The sequence below is a fragment of the Sorex araneus genome, chromosome 3 (genome assembly GCF_027595985.1).
Source record: "Sorex araneus isolate mSorAra2 chromosome 3, mSorAra2.pri, whole genome shotgun sequence".
In the NCBI taxonomy this organism is placed as follows: Eukaryota; Metazoa; Chordata; class Mammalia; order Eulipotyphla; family Soricidae; genus Sorex; species Sorex araneus.
The window spans coordinates 206,970,655-206,996,451 of NC_073304.1; the positions used below are offsets into that span (position 1 = coordinate 206,970,655).

General features: G+C 55.7%; 1 protein-coding gene across 8 annotated transcripts in view; it reads right to left on the minus strand.

Annotated features, from left to right (window-relative positions):
• Positions 1 to 25,594, minus strand: part of MSI2 (musashi RNA binding protein 2) — a 347,428-nt gene extending 321,834 nt beyond the window's left edge. For 7 of the 8 annotated variants that reach the window (XR_008629327.1, XM_055132886.1, XM_055132885.1 and 4 more), the window contains exons 1-5: positions 25,483 to 25,594; positions 25,127 to 25,167; positions 24,655 to 24,736; positions 23,794 to 23,878; positions 19,649 to 19,690 (exon numbers count right to left, since the gene is read on the minus strand). Coding sequence is in view for 6 of the 8 variants with exons in the window: in XM_055132886.1 (XP_054988861.1) it covers positions 19,649 to 19,690; positions 23,794 to 23,878; positions 24,655 to 24,736; positions 25,127 to 25,167; positions 25,483 to 25,544 (312 nt within the window). In the remaining 2 variants the exon portion in view is untranslated. Of the gene's footprint in view, positions 1 to 19,648; positions 19,691 to 21,980; positions 22,059 to 23,793; positions 23,879 to 24,654; positions 24,737 to 25,126; positions 25,168 to 25,482 lie in introns of those variants that run through there. The other variant, XM_055132890.1, reaches the window with a different exon arrangement.
• Between the last annotated feature and the right edge of the window lie 203 nt (positions 25,595 to 25,797).

Sequence of the window (25,797 nt, forward strand, 5' to 3'; positions counted from 1 at the left end):
GGAGCAGGAGGGGAAGGAGGAAGAGGAGAAGAAGAAGAGGAGGAGGAGGAAGAGAGGGAGGAAGAGGAGGGAAGGAGGGAAGCAGGGAGCAGACTCGCCAGCGCCCTCCCCCAGCCTGCAAAGAACAGAGACAGCCCCCCCACCCCCCACCCCGCCCCAGGGAGAACACGGCTGCCAGGGGTGGAGGACAAGAAGAGTTTATTGTTTAAACAGTAACAGGGCTGCTGGACACGGGCAATTTAAAATCAAACGCAGCCTCCCTCCCCCCCCGCCCCGTCACAGCCGTCTGCGGTGAGAGGTGAACGCGGCGTGTTTCAAAGGCACGAGCCCTGCCCCGGCGGCTGCCCTCCTCGAGGGCCCGAGGCCTCCTCGGGTACTGGACATGACAGTCACCCCCCAGCCAGCCACCCTGTCCAGCCAGACTCCCACCCAAAATTTCCTGAAGAAGAAAAGAAAAAAAGAACATTTTAAAGATTTTTTTGTTTTTAATCACAGCAGCAGCCTCCGCCTCTCCCTCCTCTCCCTCCGTGGAGCATCAAGGAGAGGCTCGGGAGAAGTTGAGTAATATCTTGTCACGGAGGCAAAAGACTCAATTACCAAACCTACGTAAGGCTCCCGAGGAACAGCCTCCTACTGTGACAGTGACTTACACAGACCCAGGAGACACGCTCAAATATTTTGCCTCTCCACCCCCTTCCACCTCCTACTCCTCAGCACACGTGACACGCACACGCACACCCTCACACGTGGGTGGGCGCGCACGCACGCGCACACACATACACACAAGCATGTGCACACATTGACACGCACCCAGGCACGTCAGAGGAGCGAGAAGGAGACAAGATTTTTTTTTTTCCCCAGTCATAAAAGAATCCACTCTGCACCTCGGCCCCTCCTGTCTGACGTAAAGCAACATCCCTCGGCCCCGAGAGACAGGCCGGCCACACGTGCGCTCGCTTCTCCACACCTCAGCAGGAATCCCGGCTCCGAGGCTGGCACTAATTTTAGTATCAGATTTATGGTGCGGGGCGGGGGAGGGGGGCAGGAATGCTGCAGCCAGCCGGCTCCCGAATGTGCAGAGCCAACCCGTCTCCGGGAGGGAGAATAGAGAGAAACTTCCAGAACCCTGGAGAAATACGGCACCAGCCCTTCAGCTGGACCAGGCCCAGGGTTCCCACAGAACACAAGGCCACGTGTCACCTCCCACTTTCTGTCTGAAACCCGCCCCGGTCACCTTGTCAAGCCAGTGAGCCCCGAGGTCACCAGGCAACAGAGGAGAGTCTGCCCCGATCTGAGTCCACTGCTTTCACCTCAGAGATCAAGCCAAGAGCCAAGGCGGGGACAGAGTTTCCGTGCTGCAGTCCCGGGCCGGCTGGGTCAGCCCGGCTCCAAGGCGCGTCTTCAATGAAGACACATTTTCAGACTGTTTTATCTCCAGCAAGGTCTCCCATCCCCGCCTCCTTGGGCCTCTTTTGCCTGTGTGACCCCAGGTCCTCGGAGTTATTCTCTGGGGTGGCCTGGGCAAGTGGTCAGTCCCCACCCCCAAGCCCAGGAGGTCCATTTACACCAGGGGCCCCTCAGAGGCAGAAGGGGGCGGGCTCCCCTTTGATTTGCTTGGAGGCCTCAGCTGAGCATCAATGCTGGGGGGAGAAGCGGGGGAAGGCGGGCGCTGGAAGAGCCATCTGCTGGGAAGCGAGGTGTTCTCAAGGCCTCTCTGTGGGGCACGCGCCCTGGCTTGGTTTCAACTGGGGGACTGGGAGGGCCTGAAGGAAGAGCTCGATGGACAAGGCTGGAAGGGACCGGACTCTTGAGAGCCAGGCAGAGGGAGCGCCAGGCTGGAAGGGATCGGGCTCTGAGAGCCAGGCAGAGGGAGAGCCACACTCGAGGCCGGCCACCAGCGCTGGGTGAGGCCTTCTCCACGTCGGGAGCTGAGCGGGCAAATAGGATCCTCAACCTGCCAGATAAAAATAGGAAGGAGGCGCAGACAGGCAGGGAACGGGCTGGGCTGGAGCCGCAACCTAACGCTCCTCACACCGGGCCCTCCGCAGACCGGGACGGCTCCCTCCATGCCCCGGGGCTGAGGGCAGTGAGCCCTGTCACACAACACCAGGATACGCCCCTGGAGACAGGTCCAGGGAGGTCCACACTATGTGCAACGCCCACCAAGACCACCTCTATGGGCCCACCCACCTGGGGACAAGCCCAAGCAGATGGCTCCTCGGGAAAACCCAATGTCTACAGAATTCGTGCAGGGGCACCTGGGTGACACCTTGTTTGTCCCCCAACACCACCGGCCAGGCCACCCTAACTCACTCATGCTGCTGAGAGCGAGACTGGAGACGAAGACTAGAACTTTCACTGTCATCAGAACTTTCTCCTCGTCACTTCTAAACTTCCCACCATGAGTCTAACTAACGAGGCAGGCACACTGAAGAATGGTGCTCCACTTGCAGGAAAGTCCCTACACACGCACACACCCAAACGTCTGCTTCCCGGGGGGGCCCTCTCGGGGAGAGCATGGGCTTCCATGGGGCAGAGTTCAAGCCCTGGCCAGGCTCAGTGGCCCTGCCCGTGACTCCCCAGAACCCACCTCCCCATCCCTGGGTGTAGAATGGAGGATCCCTGCCGCAGAGAAGAGGCCACACCTGCTTCTCCCTTCAGCACGTCCCACTGTCCAGCTCGTGGAACCCGTAGCTGCTGCTCTAGCTTACACAGCAGGTGGCCATGGGGGTCAGTGCGCTGGATGGCAAACATCCCACAGATCCCCCCTGGGTCGGTGCGCTGAATCACAAATGCACCGTCGACCTGTGCACTGGCCTCCCCATGCGCGCACACGTGTGCACACACACACATTCTATGTGCATGTACATACACACATGCACACGTGTTCACACAATTATGCAAGCATGCACAGTCATACATGCACACACGTGCACACATATGCCCATGCACATGCACCCATGCATGTACACACATGCACGCTCGCACATACTGGCTTGAGAGACAGGCGCTGAGGTGCTGTACAACCACCCCCACCCCCCAGGAGAGAAAGCAATCAAAAGCCAGAACTGTGTCTAGCAAACACTTAGGAACAATTTGAAATCATAAACAGCCTTTGATCAAGCTGGTCTCGGTCAAGCAAGGCATCTGAGTTTCACGGTGTACCAGATGTGCGCAGCCAAAACACAAAGCCAGGGCTCAATGTCCCTTCCCTTCCCCCCCCACCCCTGCCCCCTCTCTTGCAGTGAGAAGCAACTAAGGCGTCAGCAGGAGGAGACCCCAGCTCCCATCCCCAAGCCTGGAGCTGCCAGGTGTGGAGACAGCTGGAGCACCGACACCCGGCCTGCAGACGGGCACCCCCACGTCCCCGCGCTCCGAGGTTCCCCGCCAGGCACTCCAGGCAGACCTGGGCCCCGGCACAGACTGTCTCCTCCTGGGTGGAAAGCTGCGCCGCGGAGTCACACTCTGCCGAGCTCGACGGTTTTCTTGATGTGGCCTGTCTGCTTCACGCCTCGGGAGCCTTCACTCAGCCCGCGGCGCGCTGCTGACCGTGAGAGCAGCCCGGCGTGCAGCGTGCTAAGCAGGCCCGGGGCCGAGCACTTGGGAATCGTGCGAGGGCGGCCCCCACGATGAGCCTGCCAGGCAGATCCGAGAGCATGGGGGTGGGGGGAGGCACCCCTGCCCCGTAGACCGACGGCCGGGCAAGCGCCATGACTCGGGAGGCGATGCAGACCAGACACAATAAAGCCGGAAACACGCCTACCTCCTGTGCCCGTTCCCTCAGGCCCTTGGCATCTCAGTCTCCCACCTACACACGCCTCCCGCCCTTCCAATCGACAGACCAGATGGGTAAACTGAGGCACACCAGATGGGGAAACTGCAAGGGAACCGACCCCAGACTCTATTCAGCTCCTCAGCACCCGGATGTGACCTAGAAAGGAGGGACCCTCCCACCACACAGAGACTGTCCCTCCCCCACCTCCACCCCGTTCAGCCACCATCTTCCTCCCCCCTGCGCAACAGTCCCAGCAAAAAGAGATGAACACAAACCCACCCGTCTAATGTTCCGAATGCTGTGGGAGCCCCTTTACCAGGCTGGACAGGGGAACTGACTGGCTCGCTCTGTCCCTGTCCTTCCTACCTCCCACCCCTACTAGACCAGCTCCGCCCTGGCAGAGCGTGGCAGCAGGAGACCCTCAGTGTCTCCAGCTGAGGAAGCTGCTCTCTGGGCCTGGCTCATGGAGCATGGATCCCCGAGCCACTGGGCATCACCCCACTGGCAAATGAGGAGAAGGGAGTCCCGTGTCCTACGGGATGCTGGAGAAATAGCCCTCCTTCGCCGAAAAGGAAACTAAACTGAGGCCAAGAGCCGCAGCAGTGGCAGACAACTGGGCAAGGCTCCGTGGTGCCAGGGGAGGGAATGGGAACGCAGAGAAAGAAATTCATCACGGAGCCCTTGCTCCCTGGAACATTCTTGGTCAGCGTTTTTATTCTTTTTTTGCCTCGTCCCTTTGCTACTGCTGCTGCTGTCACAAGAAGCAGGTGTCACACGTGCTTGGTGGAGGGGCCCAAGCACTCCATGATAGGAGCTGGGGTCCCCAGAGAGCAGAGCTGCCAGAAGTGTACATGTGGGTAGCACCAGGGATCAAACTCACAGTCTCAGGCTTGCAAGGGCAGGTGCCTGGCATCACCTTCAGGCCCCTTGCGCTCCTTTCAAGTGTCTTGACTTTATTGGGCTTAGTTTTTGCAGTGCCAGGGCCTCACCCAGCCAAGGCCCGTGTCCTAACACTGAGCTACAGACTGGGATAGAACAGAAAACCTCTTTTTCTATTGGTTTGGGGCCATACCTGGCAGTCCTTGGGCTCGGAGCTCACAGATCACCCTTGGTGGGGGCTGGGGGACCATATGTGGTACCAGATATTGAACTCGTATGAGGCAAGCACCCTACCCACTGCCCTATCTCTCCCGCCCTGAATCTCTTGTTTTAAAGAGAATGTCGACCGGGGACTGGAGCAATAGCACAGCGGGTAGGGCGTTTGCCTTGCATGCGGCCGACCCGGGTTCAATTCCCAGCATCCCATAGGGTCCCCTGAGCACCACCAGGAGTAATTCCTGAGTGTAGAGCCAGGAGTAACCCCTGTGCATCGCCAGGTGTGACCCAAAAACCAAAAAAAAAAAAAAGAGAGAGAGACCATCAACCGGGTCCAGACCACCGAGATGCTCTCTTGAGCGGTCAGCCCCGTTCATCCTCTTTGTCTCCATCTCTTCATTCCTTGGACTTGCCAACCCAGAAGCATCTTTCACCAAAGAAAGGATGTGCGTGCAAAACAAAATAAATAAATAATACAAGGACCACGTTTTGTCACACCAGTTGAATCTCCCTCATCAAGCCCCCGAGGTCGAAACCGGCTCCTAATTAATATTAACCCTCCAAATCAGAGCTGTGCTCAGAAAGCCCTTGGATGAAGAGACTCGAAGACTCGAAGGTGGGGGGGAGACTGGGGGTAGGGGGAGTCTCTAATTTTCTTTTTACTTCATCTGGAAAATTAAGAGCACCGCTGATTTGAACAAGAAATCATCAAGGAAAAGCAATCACCACTCCGCACGGCCCGTGACCCGGTGGACTTGGCGGTGGAGCCTGCCAATCCCATGCGCCGGGGTGAAAACGACTGTGGGGAGAATAGTAATGACGGGCCCGTCCCGCCCGCTTCACCTTCGGCAGACGTGCAGCCTGAACGACGACCCAGACGGAGACCAGGCAAGAGGACCCTCCCACGGTGTGTCCAAAGACACCGGCCGACCCACGGCCCCCCTCTCAGATGAGAATGCCCCCCCGCCCCCCGACTCCAACACAGAAGCTAATGAAGGGGCATGGCGGGCACGAGCATTAGCGCCCCGCCACTCCAAACCCAACGCTTATTTGCTGGTTCTGCATTAATTACAATAAACTGCTTCATAGCCTAGCGATCACTTAATGGAGCAGCAAATATGGCTTTTTCCCTATAATTAGTCAATGTACTCCAGTACTATTTCCCTCCTCCCAGCCACCCCTTGCCATCCTGAACACATGCACATTCTCGCTTGCCCATCCCCTGCCCTGGGTCCACTCTCACGGAATCTCCTTCCTGGCGACCCCCGGGGAGATCCCAGGGATGGGCGAGAAGTGGAGGGACAGGCACAGCCTGGAACCCGCAACCTCAGATGCCCTATGGTACGTGAGGTCTTCTCCCGCCCGGGCCTAGATCTGAGGTGCGAATCTACAAAACTGGGGCTCGTCTTTGGGGGTCACCTCCGGGAGCTCCACCAACTTCTTTGCACTCTGAAGATGGGGCCCCCCGAGTTTGCGGATCAAACCAAAGGTTCTATGTACTGCCTCTCCCCAATAATCCTGTAGAAGGTCCTATGAGAAAGTGACAGGCACTGTCCCCAACTCTTCCCACCCTTCCTTCTGTCCCCACCCAGGGTGGGAACCATTCATTCTCCCTGGCGTCCACTTTCTTCTCAGCACCCATTCCCCTCCCCCCAAAACCTCTCCGGCTATCCAGCTTCTGGTCATCAGCAAATTTCAAAGGAAGATTCAATCTACCTTTCTCAGACTTGTGGATGTCATCAAAGGCTCCTAACAAAATTACCGCCTTGACCTTGAAAGGTTGGGTCTTGTGAAATGCAGTCTCGGAGACAGACCTTTGTGTGTGGAGCTTAAGGGTCACCAGAGCCGCCTCCTCTCATCTCCCAGGCTTGAGGGACAACATTCACGGGCAGGGCTGGTCCTGCCCGTGGGCGCAGAACACCGCCGTTCTCGATACACTCACAGTCTCACATGCCCATCTCCCGCCCTTGGCCCGCTCTCACAGAAAAGGCAGAAAAAGGGAAGAGCACCTTTCCCAGCCTCAGGACGGGGTACCTATGAGTGTCCTGTGATGGGGGAAGGAACTGAGGCTTAACCCTATGGCAGGGGCCTGGTTTCGTGCCTAAAACTCTGGGGTCCCCAATTTTCAGGGGCGGCAAGCACTGGAGTTCAGGAAGTCGGCAGCTGCCCGCAGTCACACCGGAGAGAGGCCACACCAGCATCCATGCCCCACTGAGCCGAGGCAGGGCTCCGAGGGGAGACGTCGCCGCTGCTCAGCCGTGTCCCTCAGCCTCCTGCCTGCAGTGGCCCTTGTTCCCTTCCTGGGCCAGCCCTTCACACACACGGCAGGCCAGCGGGCCAGAAGTCCAGGGCCGTGGCTCCCCTGAGGGCACAATCCCCACCTCCCTCCCTGCTGAGAAAAGCTGGGTTAGAGAACACCCACTTGTCCCCATCCAAGTGACACCCACATCATATCTCGTCATATCCACAAGCGTCGTACATACCCGCAAGCGTCCCCACCTACCCCCACCTGTGCGCATACGCCCTCCTGGGTCTCAAGAACTGCCTGAGGAAAGCAATCCAGACAACAGCGACAGCTGCTACCCCCACAGGCCCCCCCACCAGGTCAGGCAAACAAGTCAGCACCTGGCCCAGCTCAGCTCCCCGGCAGGACATCACCCTCCTACCCAGACCCCAACTCCCACCCATGAGTTAACCCCACGGCGCGCGCACGCGCACACACACACACACACACACACACACAAACACACACACACACACACACACACACACACAGTTCCCAGCACCTTCATCTGCTCACAAACACGATCCCCAGGCAAGGCGCCCTCAGCCCCTCCGGGCTCGGGTACCAACTAGTCGGCTGCTGACTTGCTCCAGAGAGTGGCCGAGCAGGGACCCATCCTAAGGCAGAGAGAGCCGGGCGCAGAGTCCAGGCCCTGCCACACTCAGTTCGCCCACCTTCACGGGCAGGAGCGGAGTCAGGAGACACCAGGGTGGGCATCCAATCTCCCCGGGGAGCTTCCTTTGCTCCGCTGCAGGCCCCGACTTGTAAGGCATTCACAACTCAGTCACAAGCTGCTGTCGTGATTTCTCTGTGGAGAACGGCTATTCCAGTCAAGCTCTCCCGGCGCCAACACCAGGGCGCAGCGGCCCGGGGCTGCTCTCGGGGCGGCTCGTGGAGCCTCTGCCCGGGAGGGTGAGGAGACGGGTGAGGGTACTCGAGTTCCAGTCCACGCAGCGTTTCCTCTGACGTGGAGGTTCTGTCTGGATGGCCTGAAGATCTCGTCTCCCGTGCGCGCCCTCGGGCTTTCCGGGAGAACACCCCCAGGTTCGACCGTCCTCTCTCCACATCTCGTCCAAACCACAGGTGAGAGGTTTTCAGGACAGCTGCTTGCTGGGCGCCCTCTAGTCGGTCGGATCTGCCAGGGCCGGACTGAGGGGAGGCCGTGCAGAGAGTGAGCGCTGTCGAGGCCCGGAGCGAGCAGGGTGATGAGATGATAAAGGCCATCGTTCCATGCTTTAATGTGGCTGAGGGCCAGGACCAGACCGCCCAGGCAGGACAGGGGCTCCAGGAACGTTCCCTGAATTCTTTTTTTTGCTTTTTGGTCACACCTGGTGATGCACAGGGGTCATTCCTGGCTCTGCACTCAGGAATTACTCCTGGCGGTGCTCAGAGAACTATATGGGATGCTGGGAATAGAACCCGGGTCAGCTGCGTGCAAGGCAAATGCCCTACCCGCTGTGCTATCACTCCAGCCCCCCGCTGAATTCTTCTAGCAAGTAGACTTGAGAAACTCACCCCATTCCCCAGTCAGTTTGACGCCTGTGCAGAGGCCACGAAAAGTTGCTTTATAACAAGGGGGGGCGGGTGGAGATGGGAACCTGAATTTGGTTGTATGGTGGATTGGTGGGTGGGGGGACCACAGACACTCATTAAATCCATAGCTTCAGCATGGCAACTCTGCACCTTCAGTGTCCCCATCCCTATTAGCACAAGAAAACAAGTTCCAAACCTCGCTCCCCAGTGGGGGGAAAAAAAAATGTGAAATTTGTATAATTAAAATTATACTTGTGAAATACAAACACACTTTAATTTCCTAAGGGCCCCCTAATCAAGTCAGAAGTTCTGACTAAAACCAATTATCCGCCTTGAAAGCAGAGGCGGAGCCCCGACATGGCTCGGTCTTGCGGAGACTGGCTGGCCAGTTCTGCCCCAGGTTCACGCATGCCGCTAACCTGACCCTTCCTCCCCACACGGGAGAGAGGGTGAACCTACTGGTGGGCTCCCAGTGTTTTGCATATGAGTTTAAACATTGCTTTGTTTGTTTGCCTTCAGCTACAAAAATGACATATCTGAGAGCTATCCCAGAGAGAATTGAGTTGAAAGGGATTTTAAAAAAAAATAGCACGCATCAATAAATCCGCTCTATTTCCACCCAGCCCAGGCCTCGCAGAGAGCTGCTTCTCCCTTAAGGTCTTACAGCAGATTCTCAAACACCTCCCCCCCCCGCCCCCATCTCCTTCACCGCTGAGAAGGCTCGTCCCAGCACCCCGGGGAGGGCAGAGCGCAGCCCAGACTCGTGTCCACGGCAGAAGCAGTGACACGCAGGCCTCTCACCTCCACACCAGGTAATCTACCCCAAATGCCGCTGCCTCTCTTGAGTGACTGGAAATTCTTGCACAAGAGCAACGTGGAAATACAGAATCGCCTCCAAGGCACTGAAATATTTAAGAAGCAGTTGTTGCAATGTTCCATTTATACCATCAATATGAAATGTTACCGGGCTAGGGCCTTTGAGAAAAAGAAAGAAGAAGAAAGAAAAGCAGCTGTACACGCTTTCTCTTCCCGTTTGAGAAGCGAGGGGAATCGACCGACATCCCGCACCCTGGCCCAGGGTGTCCCGACAGCGCCCGGCTGTGTGATGTCAGCCACCAGGGCCCCCCACCTCTGGCAGGGACGTGGACAGTCAATGACCCCTCATTTTTGAGCTTGACCTCTGGGGGCTGGAGAGAAAGAGAGAGAGAGAAGAGAGCAGGGCAAGAGGGTTTGGCGTTTGTCTTGCACGCTGCCGACCATGGTTCCACTCCCAGGACCACAGGAGGTCCACCAAGCACTGCCAGGAGTGAGCCCTACCTTCCAGGAGGTGGACACAGGGAATTCGCCACACTCAGCTTCTGGAAGCTGGGAGGACACTGCCGGCAACTGCGTAGGGAGGAGGAGTCATCTTCCCTAGGGAGACTGAGGAAAGCGGGCGCCTACACGTGTGAACACACGGGCGCCGGGCACGCACGCCTCAGCCGAGAGCGAGTTCCCGGGACCCGTTCCGTGGCTGCCACTCAGCATTTTGTTGGGCTACACTAGGTCTTCCTGCGCCGTCAGCGCAGAGCCGGCTTCGATTGTAAACCTCTGTTCTTTGGGAAACTATCAAAAGCTTTGACTGGAAAAAAGAAAAATAGAAACTTCCACGGGCCTTGTCTGTTCACTCCTTCCCCCCCTCCAGTTTCTTCTCTTTGGTGCTTTATTCAAAATCAATCTGTCTCTCTCCCTCTCTCTTACATACATACACACATACATACATACATACACACACACACACACACACACACAAACCCATTTACAACATACCAGCTTTTGGGGGGGGAGAGAGGGGGAGACAGGGCGCACGCCAGGGAAAGCAATTGGCCGTCTATTTGCAATCGCCCAAAGAGAATAATTCATTTCGGTGGAGGATATGGATGAAGCCCTGAATACATTTCAACACCGTTTCCTGCCCTTCAAAACAATAAAAATGTAAAAACCCAGACGAAAGCAGGCCTGGGGTGGCAGGAACGAGAGTCTCTTGACCCCGGAGGAATTTATTCTCCGGGAGTACTCTCTCCCCAGAATGCATCATCAAGACCATTTTATTAGATTTTTCTAAACCCTTGAAATTGTCACATAATTGAAACAGAAACAGCAATGTAGAGTTCTGGATGGATTTCTTAAAAAAGAAGCCGCCGGGGCTGGACCAACGGCCCCTCCCTGCCCGCACTCACCCCCTCACCGAAATGTAAGGTCTCTTGCACACAAAACCCTATTTATCTTTTAAATCCTCCCCTGCCACAAAAGTTACACATGCCCCTAACGCCTTAGATTTCAGGACATTTGGGAGAAACTCATCCCAGACAACAGGCTAAAAAAAGAATCCATTAGCATTAACTTGCCTGTCACAGCCAGTGACAAATAAATGAATGTGATGCTTTCAGATCAGTCATTGGTGCAACTACCCCCAGGCAGATAAAGAGCAGGGCTGGGAGGGAGCAGACTGGAGAGGTCTCTCACACAGCAGGGTCCGAGCTGTCCCCGCGCTGCTCCCCAGGACCTCATTCTCAGAGGCAGAAGAGACTCGCCTGCATCCGAAGAGAAAGGGCTCAGCCGTGCCCCCTTCCGTGCCATTCCCTTTCCGGAGCCAGACCCGGCTTCCCACTGCCTGTCTAGCCAGCTCTCTGTCTCCCCAAAAGCTGAGGGGTAAGGGGTGACTGGACAAGACTGGGCCACAGAGACTGGCAGCCCATCCTTTCACAGGCACGGGCTCGGCTAATCCCTTCGACGCCCAGTGACGTGGGCACTGCTGAAATCCTCCTTCCTCGGATAAAGCCACGGAGATACAAAGCCACGAGGGGATCTGCCCAGAATTTCACCGCAAGTAAAGAGGCTCTCAGGAAAACAGGAATCAGGGGGCGGAAGCTGACCGGAAGCTTCCTGACCAGACACCAACACCCCCTATCTGGGGGGTCTGGTGTGCGTTCTGGCAAGGTAGGGCTCCTCCCTCTGCTCACCTCTGCAGGTCACAGAGGGACCCGGCTGGGGAGCGGCAGAAACCGGGGACAGACTTTCTAGAGACCCACCTGGGGCCCCTCCTAGTTCCAGGTTCTCCGGAGAGCAGCCTCTGTGGGGAGACGCCACCCCAGGCAGCCGCAAGGATTGGAAACCAAGGGCGGAGGTTAAGCATCTAAGTGTTTGGGGACGAGTTAACGCCTGCAGGCTGGCTGGCGACAAAGGCCAGTCATTTTGATGATCTTTAATTTTTCTTCTTGAAAATTCAACGTCTCAAACATCTTGGGGTGTGGGTGGGAAGTGACCTTCAGGCATCCGGGAGCCAGACGCACCCTACAGCATACCTGCTAACCTGGGGGGCCCAGTGGGAGACCTGCCCCAGGTGGACGCCCCCACCCCAGGCCACTGCACAGTGCACTCCCAGTCCCCGGCCACACACGGGAAGCCGAGGCCACGGAGACCCCTGAACCCCCCATGCAGGCCCAGCCAGAGAGGTCACGTGTGCCGTGGTCAGCCAGGCCAGCTGGGACGTCCACCCCAAGGAACGACACTATCTCCCCATGGGGCAGCCACGGTCACAGCTTGAGGCTCAAGGACAGACCTTGGGGGGTTGGGGGATTTAGTAAAGACACAAGGGAGGGCTGGAGACAGAAACAAGACCCCTCCAGCTCTGTCCATGCAGCCACACCCCAGTGCCCCCACCCCCCCCTCAAGAACACACACTCTTGGGGCTGGAGCGATAGCACAGCAGGTAGGGTGTTTGCCTTGCACTCGGCCAACCCGGGTTCGATTCCCAGCATCCCATAGGGTCCCCTGAGCACCGCCAGGAGTAATTCCTGAGTGCAGAGCCAGGAGTGACCCCTGTGCATCACTGGGTGTGACCCAAAAAGCAAAAAAGAAAAAGAACACACGCTCTTGGGTGGATACACAGGAGGCCCCGATGGGAAGCAGCAGCTCTCAGGGTTCAGGGTTCACCACACACCCGCACCCACGCTGGGCTAAGGGAGTTCAGAGGGTTCCTGGAGCTTCTCTCGGGTCCTACACACACACACACACACACACACACACACGCACGCACGCACGCACGCACGCACCCCCCCCAGCACCTGCCAAAGCAAAAGCAAGCCTGACCCATCTACAAGACCAGCTAGCCCGGCAGGGAGGAGATGGTCCTGCCTTTCTTACTGCCTGTTCTTCAGGATCTGGAACAAAACCCCCTCCTCAGGGGCTGGCTTTGCTCTTCTCTGCACCAAGGGCCAGGCCTGCTTGGGGCCTGCACATTTCCCTCCCGACTCTCTGGAGCTCCAAGGAAAACCGCTGGTTCCGGGCTCATTCTGCACCCACCCCCCAACCCCGTACCTCTCCCGAGTGGAGGGTGATGGTGTGTGCAAGCAGGCCTAAGAACGACAGGTGTTTGTTGTTGGGGTTGTTTTATTTTCTTTCAACTAGTAAAATATGCCTGTGCCCTTGGAATTTATTGTCCAGCGGAGGCGATAAGGCATGAACTGGAACAACCCTAAAATCCAGAGCAAAGTGCTTACCACAGTCCCCGGTGCTGGGCAGAAACTTGGTCAATAATTACTGAATTCTGAAGGTGGCCCACGGACTGTGCTAAAGACGGGCTCCAGCCCTGCCCTGCCGCAGCGCCGGGCCTGGCGGGCTCTCACACCTGCCCGCTGCTCACCTCGGCCGGGCGCCACTGGCCGGGGACTCTGCCTCGCTCCCCACCTGCTCCCGGAGCCTCACGCAGGCACTCAATAAGCTCTGGAGAATAAATGAGCGCGAGCCTGATCCCACGCCTGACGAATGTGTCGGAAGGCCTCTGCTCCTGGATCACTGCTGGAAGGGCCATCACGGAAGGGAAGACAAAGCGCTCGGGGTCGCAGGGACAGGAGCAATCCGTCCGAGAGGAAGCAGGCAGCGCCCCGCGGGGAAGGTGACTGGGCGCTGGGAGAGCGTCAGTTTGGTTCTGCAGTGGCACAACCATGAAGGACCGGCCGGCGCACCGTCTCAGAGCAGCGCAAGACGGGGAAGGGGCCGGCAGAAGAGCCCCTCACGCAGAGCTGGAGGCCCCGTGCTCCCAGGCTGGGAAGGTCTCGGACTGCTCCGGGAGCACCCCAGAACCGGGAAGGGGCTGCTGAGCCCCCCTCCCGAGGAGTGCATGCCCACCCAGTGTCCTAAGCGAGGACAGAGGTAGATGACTGACTGCATCTCCCCTGCGTGCTCGGGATCCAAACTCATCTGGTTTTCAAAAGTACAAAACAGAGGCCGGGAAGAGAGTTCAAAGGGCAGAGCACAAGCTTTGCAGGCGTGGGGGTGGGGTGGGGGTGGGCAGTTCCATCTGCAGCATTGCCACCCCCAACCCCCAAGCACTGCTGGGCATTATTTACCCCTGAGCAGGTGTGCCCCTGGAATTCCACTGGGGGCAGCCCCCAAGCCCAAGAAGTCATAAACACACACACACACACACACACACACACAATGGAACAGAAGGTCTGCCACCTCCCACCACGGCCAGCTGTCTCCTCAGAGGGTGCCTCTCCCGTCCCAGGGGGCGAGGAGGGCCCCACATCTGACCGTGGTCCACATCTCGGTCAGCTGGAGGCCAGGATACCAGCATGCAGGCAAGGATGACCCAGTGCAGGAAAAGGACATTTGGAGGGCAGGCAGCCCCTCGGGAGTGGACACTGCTGCAGGCGGGAGACGGGCCAGCGTGGGCTGCTACAACACGGTCCCCCGGGGTCCACGGCGCGGTGGCCACAAGCCGCACACACTCCGCCCAGCCTTGCTGCAGAGAGCAGGGCTCCTGACTGCCCAGTGGCAGGCTTGTCAGGGGGGTGTCCAAGGGAGCCAGCCCCCTGCAATGAGCAGAGGCCAGAGGCCCAACGCTCACCCCTGGCCCTTGAGCTGCTGCGCAGTGACCACTCCCCCACAGAACAGAAGGTCTGCGTGGAAAATGCACACGTGGCAGCCACCCACCTGGATGCCTCCTGCTCACCGGAGGACCTTCCGGGCCCCGCGGCCTTGTCAGTGGGCAGGGGGACCGGCTGCAAGCTCGACCTTGCCATGATGGAGAGGTGTGTGACCCGGGGCAGCAACGCCATGGTCCAACAGCCATGCCAACCCCTGGCCTCTGCCGGGCAAAGGGCTGCCAGGCTCCACACCCTACGCCCCGCCCTCACCCTGCCTCCCCTGCCCCACTGACTTGCCTGCCCTTAGGGGGCTACATCCCAACCAAGGTTTATCTTAAACATCTTTCTCTCAGGGCATTTTCACGATTATAATTCCTTTTCCTTGGCACGGACAATTGTCCAATAATAGCCCACAGTTGCTGGGTGTTTTGGGGTGGCGGGCACCAGCCAAAGGCTCTGCATCACCCTCAAAACCACTCCCTGTCAGGCACCAGAAGTCGTCCTGGAATAAGGAGGAGGAAATGGACGCTGGGTGGCAGCTGAGACAACTCCCCCATTCGCGTCCCCCTGCCACCTGCACGTAGGTGACTGGCGGCCACGAGAAACAGGCAGAAGAAAGGAGAGCTCTGATGCTCTGGGCAGGGGACAGAGGTGGGGGAAAGGGGCTTCACCGTAAACCAGGCCAATGAGGACGGACAGTGTGCAGGCCGAACACTCCCCCACACCAGAAGAGAACCCACAAACTGGCAGCCCAACCCTCCGCCCCAAGCGAAGAGGTGACATGATGGATCCACTGGCCCTGGCCTCCAGCGCCAGCCCAAGAAACTGCCTTTTTATAGAGCAGCACGACCCTCTGAATTTTTCAAGAGCCACTGGTGGGTGGGCAGGGGGGGGCGGGGGCGGCTCTTACATATTTTACGAGGTGAAATAATCACCAGGGAGCAAGGAGCTACAGGACAAACTTGGCTATTTCTGATCCAAACGGACCTCGCTAATTAACAGCCCCAAGTCCCAGGGGGTGCAAAAGGGGGGAGGGGGGCTGCAGGGCTGCAGACCCGCCCTCGGGGGGCTCACGTCCAGATTCTCCTCAAAGCCGATTTTCATGTGCGTAGCACACGAGAAAAAGTCAGGATAGGACGAATCTGAAATCTGTTCTTCACGGCCGGGGCTTTTCTCTGGTATTTGGTTACGTTTTCTTTCCACTCGTCTTGTTCTAACACCTCCATGGAATATTTCTCTGGCCGGTGTCAGCGAGGGGGGACGGCCAGAACACAGAGACATGAATTTTAAACCGAGCCTCGCGCTGACGTATCACTTACAGGCGCCGCGCCCTGGCCACCAAGAGGGGCCCAGTTCACCTTGCACCCCGCCCCCCACCCTCCCCGGGACACACAGAACTTTAATTGAAGGGAGACAAACAGTACACAAAGGCCTGACTTAAAGTTCCCCAGCTCCGGCCAGGCGTGGCCTCCAGCACCAACTCCAGTTGGAAACCCCTGTGGCCGGGCTCAAGTTCTGTGGGAAAATAACCATTAACAAGGCTGTGTTGTCCCCACCCAGCTCCGACTCCACAACCACCACAGCCCGGCCGCCTCCCTCAGCTTGAGCAACCCCAGAACCAACTGAAAGGGCTCCCTGAGGCGTCGGAGGGAGGGAAGGCACCCGAGGAGCGGGGCAGACGAAGACGAAGATGCTGGCAGGCGTCCGCTCCTCCCAGCCCCACGACCAAACTGAGGGACTGTACCGGTCCCTGTCCCCACCCCCGCCCACGGGATCCAACACTGAGTAAGGGTCCAGTTCTGGATCCAGGTTGCCTGGATGTGTCCCTGGCACCAACACCCCCCCCACACACACACACCCAGGTATGCCACCATTTCCCCGTCTTCAGGGTGGGGGTAATTCAGTATCCACCACAGGGGCAAAGGTGAAGACTGTGTGAGTCAATACACAGCATGAGCTACAGCAGGGCCTGACAGCACCCGCAGTTAACACCATTCTGGCTGCTGGGCCTCTCGCAAGATGGGTGGGAGAGCCTATTAAAAATAGCAGTAAAAACAGTAAGCAACACATATGGTCCTACCATGTGCCAGCCTTGCTTTTCTTAAAAGAGCCTTACCTTTACTAACGCCGTAGACACACACACACACACATACACACACACGCACACATACACACAACAACAACAACAACAACAACTGAGATGGGGGAAACTGAGCTTCAGGGAAGTAGCACAATTTGCCAAAATTCTGTATGTGAGTTGAGTGCAGCTGGGAGCTGAGCCCAGATGGTCAAGCTTGAAACCAACGAGAGCAATAATGACTCACCCCACCGTGATAACGGTGGTGATGGGAATGAGAAGTAACGGGGCCCTCGCCCTGTGCCAGGCTCGCTGCTGACTCACATCAGCCAGCTTCGGGAGCTACTGTCACTCCCACTTTACAGATGAGGAAACTGAGGCTTCGAAAAGGCAATCTGGAGCGTCAAATGGAAATAATGAACAGGAAAGTCCCTTGTGACACAGAACATAAAAATTAAGGTACTGTGACTAAATCCCTGTGACCTAGAGGGATAGTTCTACTCTCCCGACGGCTGAGACATGAGCTCACAGTTAACAATTCACCTAAGGCCGACAATTCACCTAAAATATCCCAGACTCTATGAAAAGGGGTGGGGGAAACAATACGTAATGCCACACACCCAAAAAATATCCTAACGCAGGGCGAGAGTGATAGAACAGCTGAGGGCGTCTGCCTTGCATGTGGTTCGATACCCCAGCACTCCACTCGGTCCCCTGAGCACTGCCAGGAGTGATTTCTGAATGCAGAGTCAGGAGTAACCCCTGAGCACTGCCAGGTGTGGCCCCCAAACAAAACAGAACAAAGAAAGGAATATCCTATCTGATAGCCAACTGAGTACATCTCCGAAAGCCCAAATGCCAGATGGGGCTGGAGTGACAGCACAGCAGGCAGCACATTTGCCTCAGATGCTGCTGACCCACGTTGGATCCCAGGCGTCCCAGATGATCCTTCAGCCCCAGACGGGATCCCTGAGCCAAGCAAGGAGTAACCCCTGAGCACCTGGCATGGCCCCCACACCAAACAAAAATAAATAAATAACCAAATTCCAGAGTACAGTAAACTAAAATGTTGCCTTCCTGGTTTGGAAAAGAGCCAGGGGGGAGGAGAAAACAGGTCAAACCCATGGTCTGACCAAGTCAGGGATTTTTCCAGTTTCCCTGTAGGGTAATTGGATCCTAGTTCTGGGGGATCAAATGACTAACCTGGAAATTTGAAGATTCACACTTAAGAAACAGCCAATTCTTCCAACCCCATGAAAGACAGCTAACTTTGGAAAGCCTTCTGAAATGCCAAGAAACATTCTGGAAAGCAGTCTCTAAACAAACAGGATGGTCCCAAAGTCTGCTCTCAGAAAAGAAAAATCTAATGCAGGTTCATTAATTTCTATTATTTGCCTAAGCATGAGGTTTAAAAAAAAAAAAAAAGCAATGAAAGTCGTAAGAAAGAGGGGCCGGAGTGATAGCACAGCGGGTAGGGCGTTTGCCTTGCACGCGGCCGACCTGGGTTTGATCCCCGGCATCCCATATGGTCCCCGAAGCACTGCCAGGAGTAATTCCTGAGTGTAAAGCCAGGAGTAACCCCTGAGCACCGCTGGGTGAGACCCAAAAAGCAAAAAAAAGTCATAAGAAAGATGCTTTGGGGCCAGAGAGATGGCACAGTGGGTAGGGCTCTTGCCTTCTATGCAGCCAACTTGGGTTTGATCCCAGCACCACACATGGTCCCCTAGCACCACCAGGAGTAATCCCTGAGCACAGGGCCAGGAGTAAGCCCAAGTTCAGCCAGAAGTGGCCCAGAAACAAAAAAAGTGAAAAAAGATGTTTTGCTACAGGTACTTATTGTGAGATATGTAACTCTTCAAAAAAAACAAGAATAAAGAGAAGAAAAGGTGGAAGGAACAAAAAGTTCCAGGAAGGAGAAAGAACTGTGTGACAAGTTCCATAACTGAAATTCTCAAAATCAGCCACAACAGCCAACTTTTTCTCCATCAACGTGCAACTCTCTTCCTCCCTTTACACAACTGAGATATTCCACGTCCGGGACACAGTGCTCCATAAACTGGAGGTGCTAAAGCCAGAGGTCTTTCCCTTTCTGACCGATAATCAGAAGCTCCACCTTTCCCCCTTTCCCCCTTTCCCGAAGCGCGCCAAGGTCACGTGATGCAGGAAAAGTACATCTTCCAATGTCATCGAGAGAAACACGAAGCGTAATGCAAAAGCTCAGATCTCACAAGTCCAACCTACGCGCTTGACACCTGAGACTTGTGCCCCTGTGGAAACCTGGTGGAAACCAATGTGAGTGACACACTTCTGAAAGGTAAAGAAGGGCACCGTTTGACACTTCCGGCAGTAACAACCACTCCTACCCAGTTAACAGCATTTCCCGCACGAATCTGCCCGGGCACCAGTCTTGGCTCAAAGCAGCAGCTCAACCTGTTTCAAAGGGGCCCACAGTTTAGCCAACCAATCTGAAACCAAGACACCCACTCTGTCAGCCAGAGCTGCGAGGGAGAGGGTGTCTACAGAGGAAAAACCCTGGTTACAGAAATCCGACTCTCTCCACGAGACCTCAAAGGGGCCCCGGGACTACCCTCTGAAACAGTGACCAAGAAAGGTCCAATTTTTCTGATGCCATCTCAGCAACGCTTTGAAAAAACAAACAGAACCGTGTGGATAAATATTGCAACAGCTGGTTCCGTGTCCTCCCACGGAGGATCGGGTTCCTTGCCCCTGACCACCCCCCACTCTACCCCCCCCACCATGTCCACCCTGCTAGATGCTCAGAACCCACCTCCAGACGCGGAGGTGTGGACACACGGCATGTCAGAGCACCCGCCTCGGTCACCGGCTGAGGACACTCGGAGGGAACGGCGCGCTCCAGGTTTCAACGCTTCACTGCCAGTGCTCTGTTTGAAACTGAAAATCCTTGGCAACCACCTCTGAGTGTTAAAATCCTATTACTGGTTCCTACTTACCTTGGGCTGTGCTCGACGAGGAAATGCAACTTTGGGGTCAATCTGGGGGGAAGGGGAAAAAAAAAAGGAAAAAGCGGGCATCAGTTTTCGTACTTTGAGGAAATGGGGAGTTGGAGGGGGTGGGGAGGCAGGGGTTGAGAACTAAGATTAATCAACCTAAGTATTAATCACTCATTTCTCAGGCTTATTAGCCAGCTTTTAGTAACTTCCCAGGCAACTCAAAAGTTTGTTGAACTTGAATCGAAACGTCCCTCATTCCTCCCCAAAATGTAACACAGAGCAAACTTTTCTGAGATGTCTTACCACCCATTTCAACGTGTGAAGAAATGAGAACTCAAGCCAGAAAGAACCCAGACCGGGAGATGGCACTGCAGGAAGCCCTATTTTCCATCCCAGCACCACCTGGTCCCCTGAGCACACCTGGGATCAATCCCCAAACACCATCAGGTGCGGTCCAAAATACACACACAATAAATTTTTCAATAAAAATATATCAGATCTTCTGTGTTCTTACTTAGGCAAGGACAGACACCCAATACTAAATGGTACTGCATCTATATTTGTGATGCAAGGCCAGGGTGAAAAAAAAAAAGATGGAATATCACCATTTTTGAAGAATCATAACCTAAAAATTAAATTTCAGAAATCTTCCAGCAGTGACTAAATGGCACTTCCTCCAGTGATAACCAAACACAGGTGGGGATAAGAAATCCAAAATGTTTTTAAGTCAACACAAAGAATAAAACACCTCCTCTTAAGACATCGAACACAAAGCTGAGTTTGAATTTACTCCATTTTCACAAAAGTAACATTACCTAAGGTTAATCAAAATCACAGTTCCTTCTAAATTTATACCTCCAAAAAAAAAAGTCTCAAAACTGGTGAAACCTGACTTAGTCCTCAAAAAATTAACAATAAAAAGGAAACATTTATGTTAAAGCCACCTGGGTTTTCAAAAAAAAAAAAACCAGAAGGAGTTAGAAAAGTACGCATATGTGCACCCAATGGGAAAAGAGGGCTGAAAAAAACATTTCTGAAAAACTCTAGTGTCAGATAGAGTCTCACCCATACCCCAACTCCAATCCAGTGGGGAAAAAGTCCTGGGCCCCTCCTCCCAAAACCTGGTCGGGTAGAACAGAGGGTTTCCAGTCAGGGAAGGTTTTCCCATGGCAGCATTTAGGGTGGGGTACAGAGGAGTGGGGGGTGGGGTACAACTGTTGGAGAAAATATGGAGCCGAAGAAATACAAAAGTATTGCTATTGTTGGTTTTCACCGGCTTTCTAAATGTCACACATCTTTGGGTAAAACTCAGCAAGGAGAGTGGCCCAAATACTGACTGCTTTATTTAGAGGCTTTAGCTTTCATATTAAAATGTTCCCCTTTTAAAATGTAAATCTGAACCTTGTTTTCAGTTCTGCCTTTGAGACAGTGAAAAAATTGCTTTGGGAAAAGGCAAGGGGGGGCTAGGGGAAGGGGGGGGCACAATACAGATAATTCACTTGTTCCCAGAGTCACATCCTGGAAGACCCAGCTGGTGAGACAAAGATTGGGCGCTGGAAGGTAACATAAAGACCTCATAAAAGCCTGCAGCCCGTGCTCCACCTTTCAAGGCCACCTGAGAAATGAGAGATTACTGTTTGAAAACTAGACAAAAACCTCTGGTCTAGGGAACTATCCTTTCATGAAGATTAACACTACCACAGCTACAGGTGTACTCAGCACTGACTAGAGAACTCTCTACGAGAGAAATACAACAGGTGTGGATTTTCCATTCTGTTGACCAGTCCTGGGAGACTCTCGGTCTTTTCAGAAACACTCCCCCAAAGTAATTTTTTCAGCTGACCAGCATACAATTGCATTAAGTCACCTGGCCGGCCAGCAGAGCCGAAGGGATGTATGGGGGGTGGCCAGGATCTGGAGGGGGCAGGTAGACAGGAAGAAAGCAGAGTAGCTAAATAATAATAATAGTAATAATAATAATAGTAATAATAATAGCATATCTCAAAAATCACAAAACTCAGAGCCAATCTGAATCCCTGAATCGTGTGCTAAGGTTAGAGGAACAAGCGTGGTGTGTGGTGTGTGAAGTACACACACACTGATCTCCCCAAACGGGGTGTAGGGGGGGGGAAGGTCAAGGCAAGTTTGGCAAATCCCAACCTTTTGCACATCCCTGTCGACTATTTATTTAAAAAAATAAAAAGAAGGAAAAAAAAAAAAGAAAACTAGCAAAAATGAAAACATTAGTTAGTTAGGTACAGCTCTACTTACTGTAGCTACAAACCTCTAGGAAAGAGACTAGGGTACTATTTGGGACAGGAATGGCCGTTACCTAAACAAAGCTTTTAAGGTAACGGTAAACAAGATCGGCGTTTCCAAGTCAATAAACCAACAGCATCTGCTTCCTGCACTGGACGTTGAGACAAAGTCAAAAGCTGGGTTACACTACACAGCAAGAGAGCATAACCCGCCTAACACACACTTAGGGAGGGAAATGGTGGGGGGGGGGGGGTAGTCCAGAATCCAAAGAAAGCCAGGCCCAGGCTCCCAGGCCTGGAGAGGAGCTGGAGAATCCTCCTTTGCCTCACAATATTTCTCCTCTTTCATTCTAGCGTCTTTTTTAAAATGTCTAGCAAATTAAAAAAAAAAATTCAAGGAGACATCCATTATCACCCCACAAATGACTGAACCTGAAATTAAATTCTCTGGAAAGTGCAAACAAGCCAGCAGCGAGCTCTGACAAATCCAGAGTGCTGATTAAAGCAGCTTAGTTGGCTTGGGGGCCTTTCCTGGGGGGGTGGGGCGTGCAGGCTGGGGGCAGAGGGCAGCGGAGGGCACGCACCCACACCTCTGAGCAGAGAATGGGGTGGCTCTGTATGTGAGGGCCCATGCAGAGCACAAAAGGGAGCAGCTTCCGCTTTTCTCTCCCAGGGTTCAAGCTAAAGGGCCCTTGTGCCACTGCTTCACCTTACAGAGAAGGAAAACTGAGGCCCAGAGGCAGGGAATCTTCTGCCCAGACGGTGGACCTCAGGACCCCAAACCAAGGCCTCCTTGCCTGTCACAGCCTCCCACCCCTAAAAGGTGAAGTCCCGAGAAGCATTATGTCACCCCAGGGCCCTGCTCAGGGAGACATACATAAAAACCAGGGAGAGGGAGGGGACAACACTGCCCGGCCTGGGTCAACATAAAGGCCTGGGCCAGCTGCCGCCGCCCAAACCCGACAGAACAGCCTCGCTGACCTCCACTGAAGGGCCTTTACCCCTTCACAGGCTCCTACCTAAGGCGGCCCCAACCCCGCACTCAGGCTGGATTTTATTTTAATCTCGTGACTGCTAGAAAAGTTTCCACACTCAAAGGCCCAGAGAAAGAAGTCAAAATGCTTAAAAAAAATTAATTAATTAATTAAAAAACTAAAAATCACTTTGAAACCCCAGACTTGAGATTTCACACCAACCTGGGGGCAGCCAGTGACGCCCCCACCACCTTCCAGCACATTCGGAGCCCCCAGGCGCCCCAAGAGGAACCTGTTGCCAGGCCGGGGGACGAGCGCCCCCTGGCCTCCTGGACGCGGCGGGGTGGGGGGGGGCCCCAACCACCGCCACTTCCATCCAGCACCTCGGCCGGGCCCCAGCAGGTCTGCGCCTTCTCCAGGCCGGTTCCCACCGCCGCCGCTGGGAGCACGGGGCCGGGCTCGGCTGACAAAGAAAAGTTGCCCGGGCTCAGCTGCTGGACTTTCTGCAAGGTCCCGTCCCCCCCTCACGCCCTAGTCTTCACCCCCCCAACCCGACGTGGACCGCGCCTCTCCGCGCACCCCCCGCCCCCGCCCACACCCCGCAGGCCGAGGCCTGGCAGCACGTGGAAAAGCTCCCAGGGGGGCGGGGGGGACAAAAAAAAGCCAACCCTCCACCCCCAAAAACCAGCCCTCGTAGCAAAGTTTGGTGCCAGCCCCCGGCCAACTCTGCTGGGGGCGGGGGTGGGGGTGAGGGGGAAAGTCCCCGGTGCTCGGCACAGCTGCCAAAGACGACGCTGTCCCTTTAAATGGGACTGTCAGTGCCCAGCTCGTTCCTGAAAAGGGGCGAACAACAACAACAAACAACAACAACCACCACCACCACCACCACCCCAAGAAGGGAAGAGACACCTACCGTCTTGGAATCTAACTCGTGGTGGGGCTGACCTAACACTTTATCTACACTTGCGGGGTCCGCGAACGTCACGAAACCGAAGCCTCTGAAAGGAGACAAAGAGGGGAGAGGAAAACAAATAAGAAAAAAAAAAAAATGTGACACCGTGGAACGCAACCGGGAGCGAAGCCCCCCGCCCCCCACCCCCGGCGAGATACAGCGCCGAGTCGCCCCCCACGGCAGCCCCGCCGCCGCGCCCCGCCGGCGAGCATCAAGGTTAACGGGGGAAGGGGGACGGGGGCAGGGCGGGCCGCGGCAACTTGGAGAAAAGGCTGCTGGCGGCCCCACTCTTGCCCACCTCGCCTTCCTCTCCTCCTCGTCCTCCTCCTCGTCCCTTTCTTTAACGCTTTGTTTTATTGGGGGGGGGGGAGATCTTACTTGGAAGAGACTCGTTCAGCTTTCTAAGAAGGGGCTTAAGAGTTTTTTGGGGGGGAGGAGGATCAGGAGCATGGGAACCGCGTAACGTTGTTGTTGTCGTTTTGTTGTGTTTTTTTTTTTCAGGGGGTTGTGGGGGAGAGAGGAAAGTCTGGGAAGTGAATGAAGCTGCATGTCATTTGTAAGCAGAAGGGGAAAGCAGCGCCCGGGAAATGACTTAGGGCGGAGAGATGGACATCTCTGCCCCGGGAGTTCAGCCCCAATCAACAATAACCTTTTGGGGTGCTGTGGGGAGGGAGCGGGGGGCACCCGAGCGAGGCTGGAAAGCAGCCGCATGCCCGAGCCCCATTCTAAATCCGCTTAGCTACTTCCGAAGAACACCTCCAAAAATAACACTCCAACTTTGTTCTAAAATAAAAGACTAAATCCAGAAGGGGATGGTTTTACCTGGAGCGTTTCGTAGTGGGATCTCTCATGACCATACATTCTCTGATTTCTCCAAATTTGCTAAAATAGTCTCTAAGGCTATCTGTAGAGAGAGAGAGAGAAAGAGAGAGATGGGGAGTGGGGGGGGGAGAGAAGGTGTTGGAGGAGGGAGGGTGTGGGGGGGGAGAGAGAAAGCAATGCAAAAATTTGATCAAGGACAAAAACCAAAAGTAGTTTTCTCTTGTTATTCGGCTTTGTTTTCGCGATTTTTTTTTTTTAATTTTTGCACACGCGGGGAAAATTCAGCAACAGAGGTCGCTTAGAGGGCTCGGGAAAGGAATCGCTATTTAAAAAAAATAAATAAATAACCTTGCACCGGAGAAGTGGGGAGTCAATGGTGGCGGGGGGGGGGGTGCTCCTACACCGGGATAACAAAGAGCAATAAAGAAGCCGAGAAGGGGGGGACCCAGGCGCCCCCCCCTCCCGCCCTTACCTGGTGAGGTCTGCCAGCTCAGTCCACCGATAAACATTTTACTAGAGGGAGAAAACACAGCCGAAGTGAGCACCGATGTCAGATCGGCCATTTTGACGTGTAACTTACAAAAGCTACCCGGAGCGCGGGGGGGTGGGGGGCGCGGGCGGGCGCGAGCCGGGGTGCGGGGCGCGGGGCGCGGGGGGCCGCGCGGGCCCCGGGCGGCCCGGAGCGGCGCGGCGGCCCCGGGGGCGGGGGGCGCGCGGGCGGGCGGGGCGGGCGCGGGGGGCGCGGGAGATGCCCGGCTCCGCGCAGCGCCGGCCCCGCCGCGCCGCACACGGGCGAGCCCGGGTGGGCAGCGGCGGCTGGAAACTTACCCGGGGTCGTGCTGGGAGTCGTTGGCGCTGCCCGACGTGCCTTGGCTCCCATTTGCCTCCATAGCGGAGCCCCCCCCCACCCGCCGCCCACCCCCACCCCCTTAAAAAAAAAAAAAAGAGGTCTCCGAGCCCCTTCCAGCGGCGGCGGCGGCGGCGGCGGCGGCGGCGGCGGCGGGCGAGCGGAGCGGCGGAGCGGCGCGGAGCGGCGGCCGGCTCCGAGCCCCGAGATCTCCCGCTCCCTCCGCCTCCCCCTCCGCCTCCTCCTCCCCCCCACCCCCCTGCTGCTGCCCGGGCGCCTCCGGAGCCGCTCCGCGA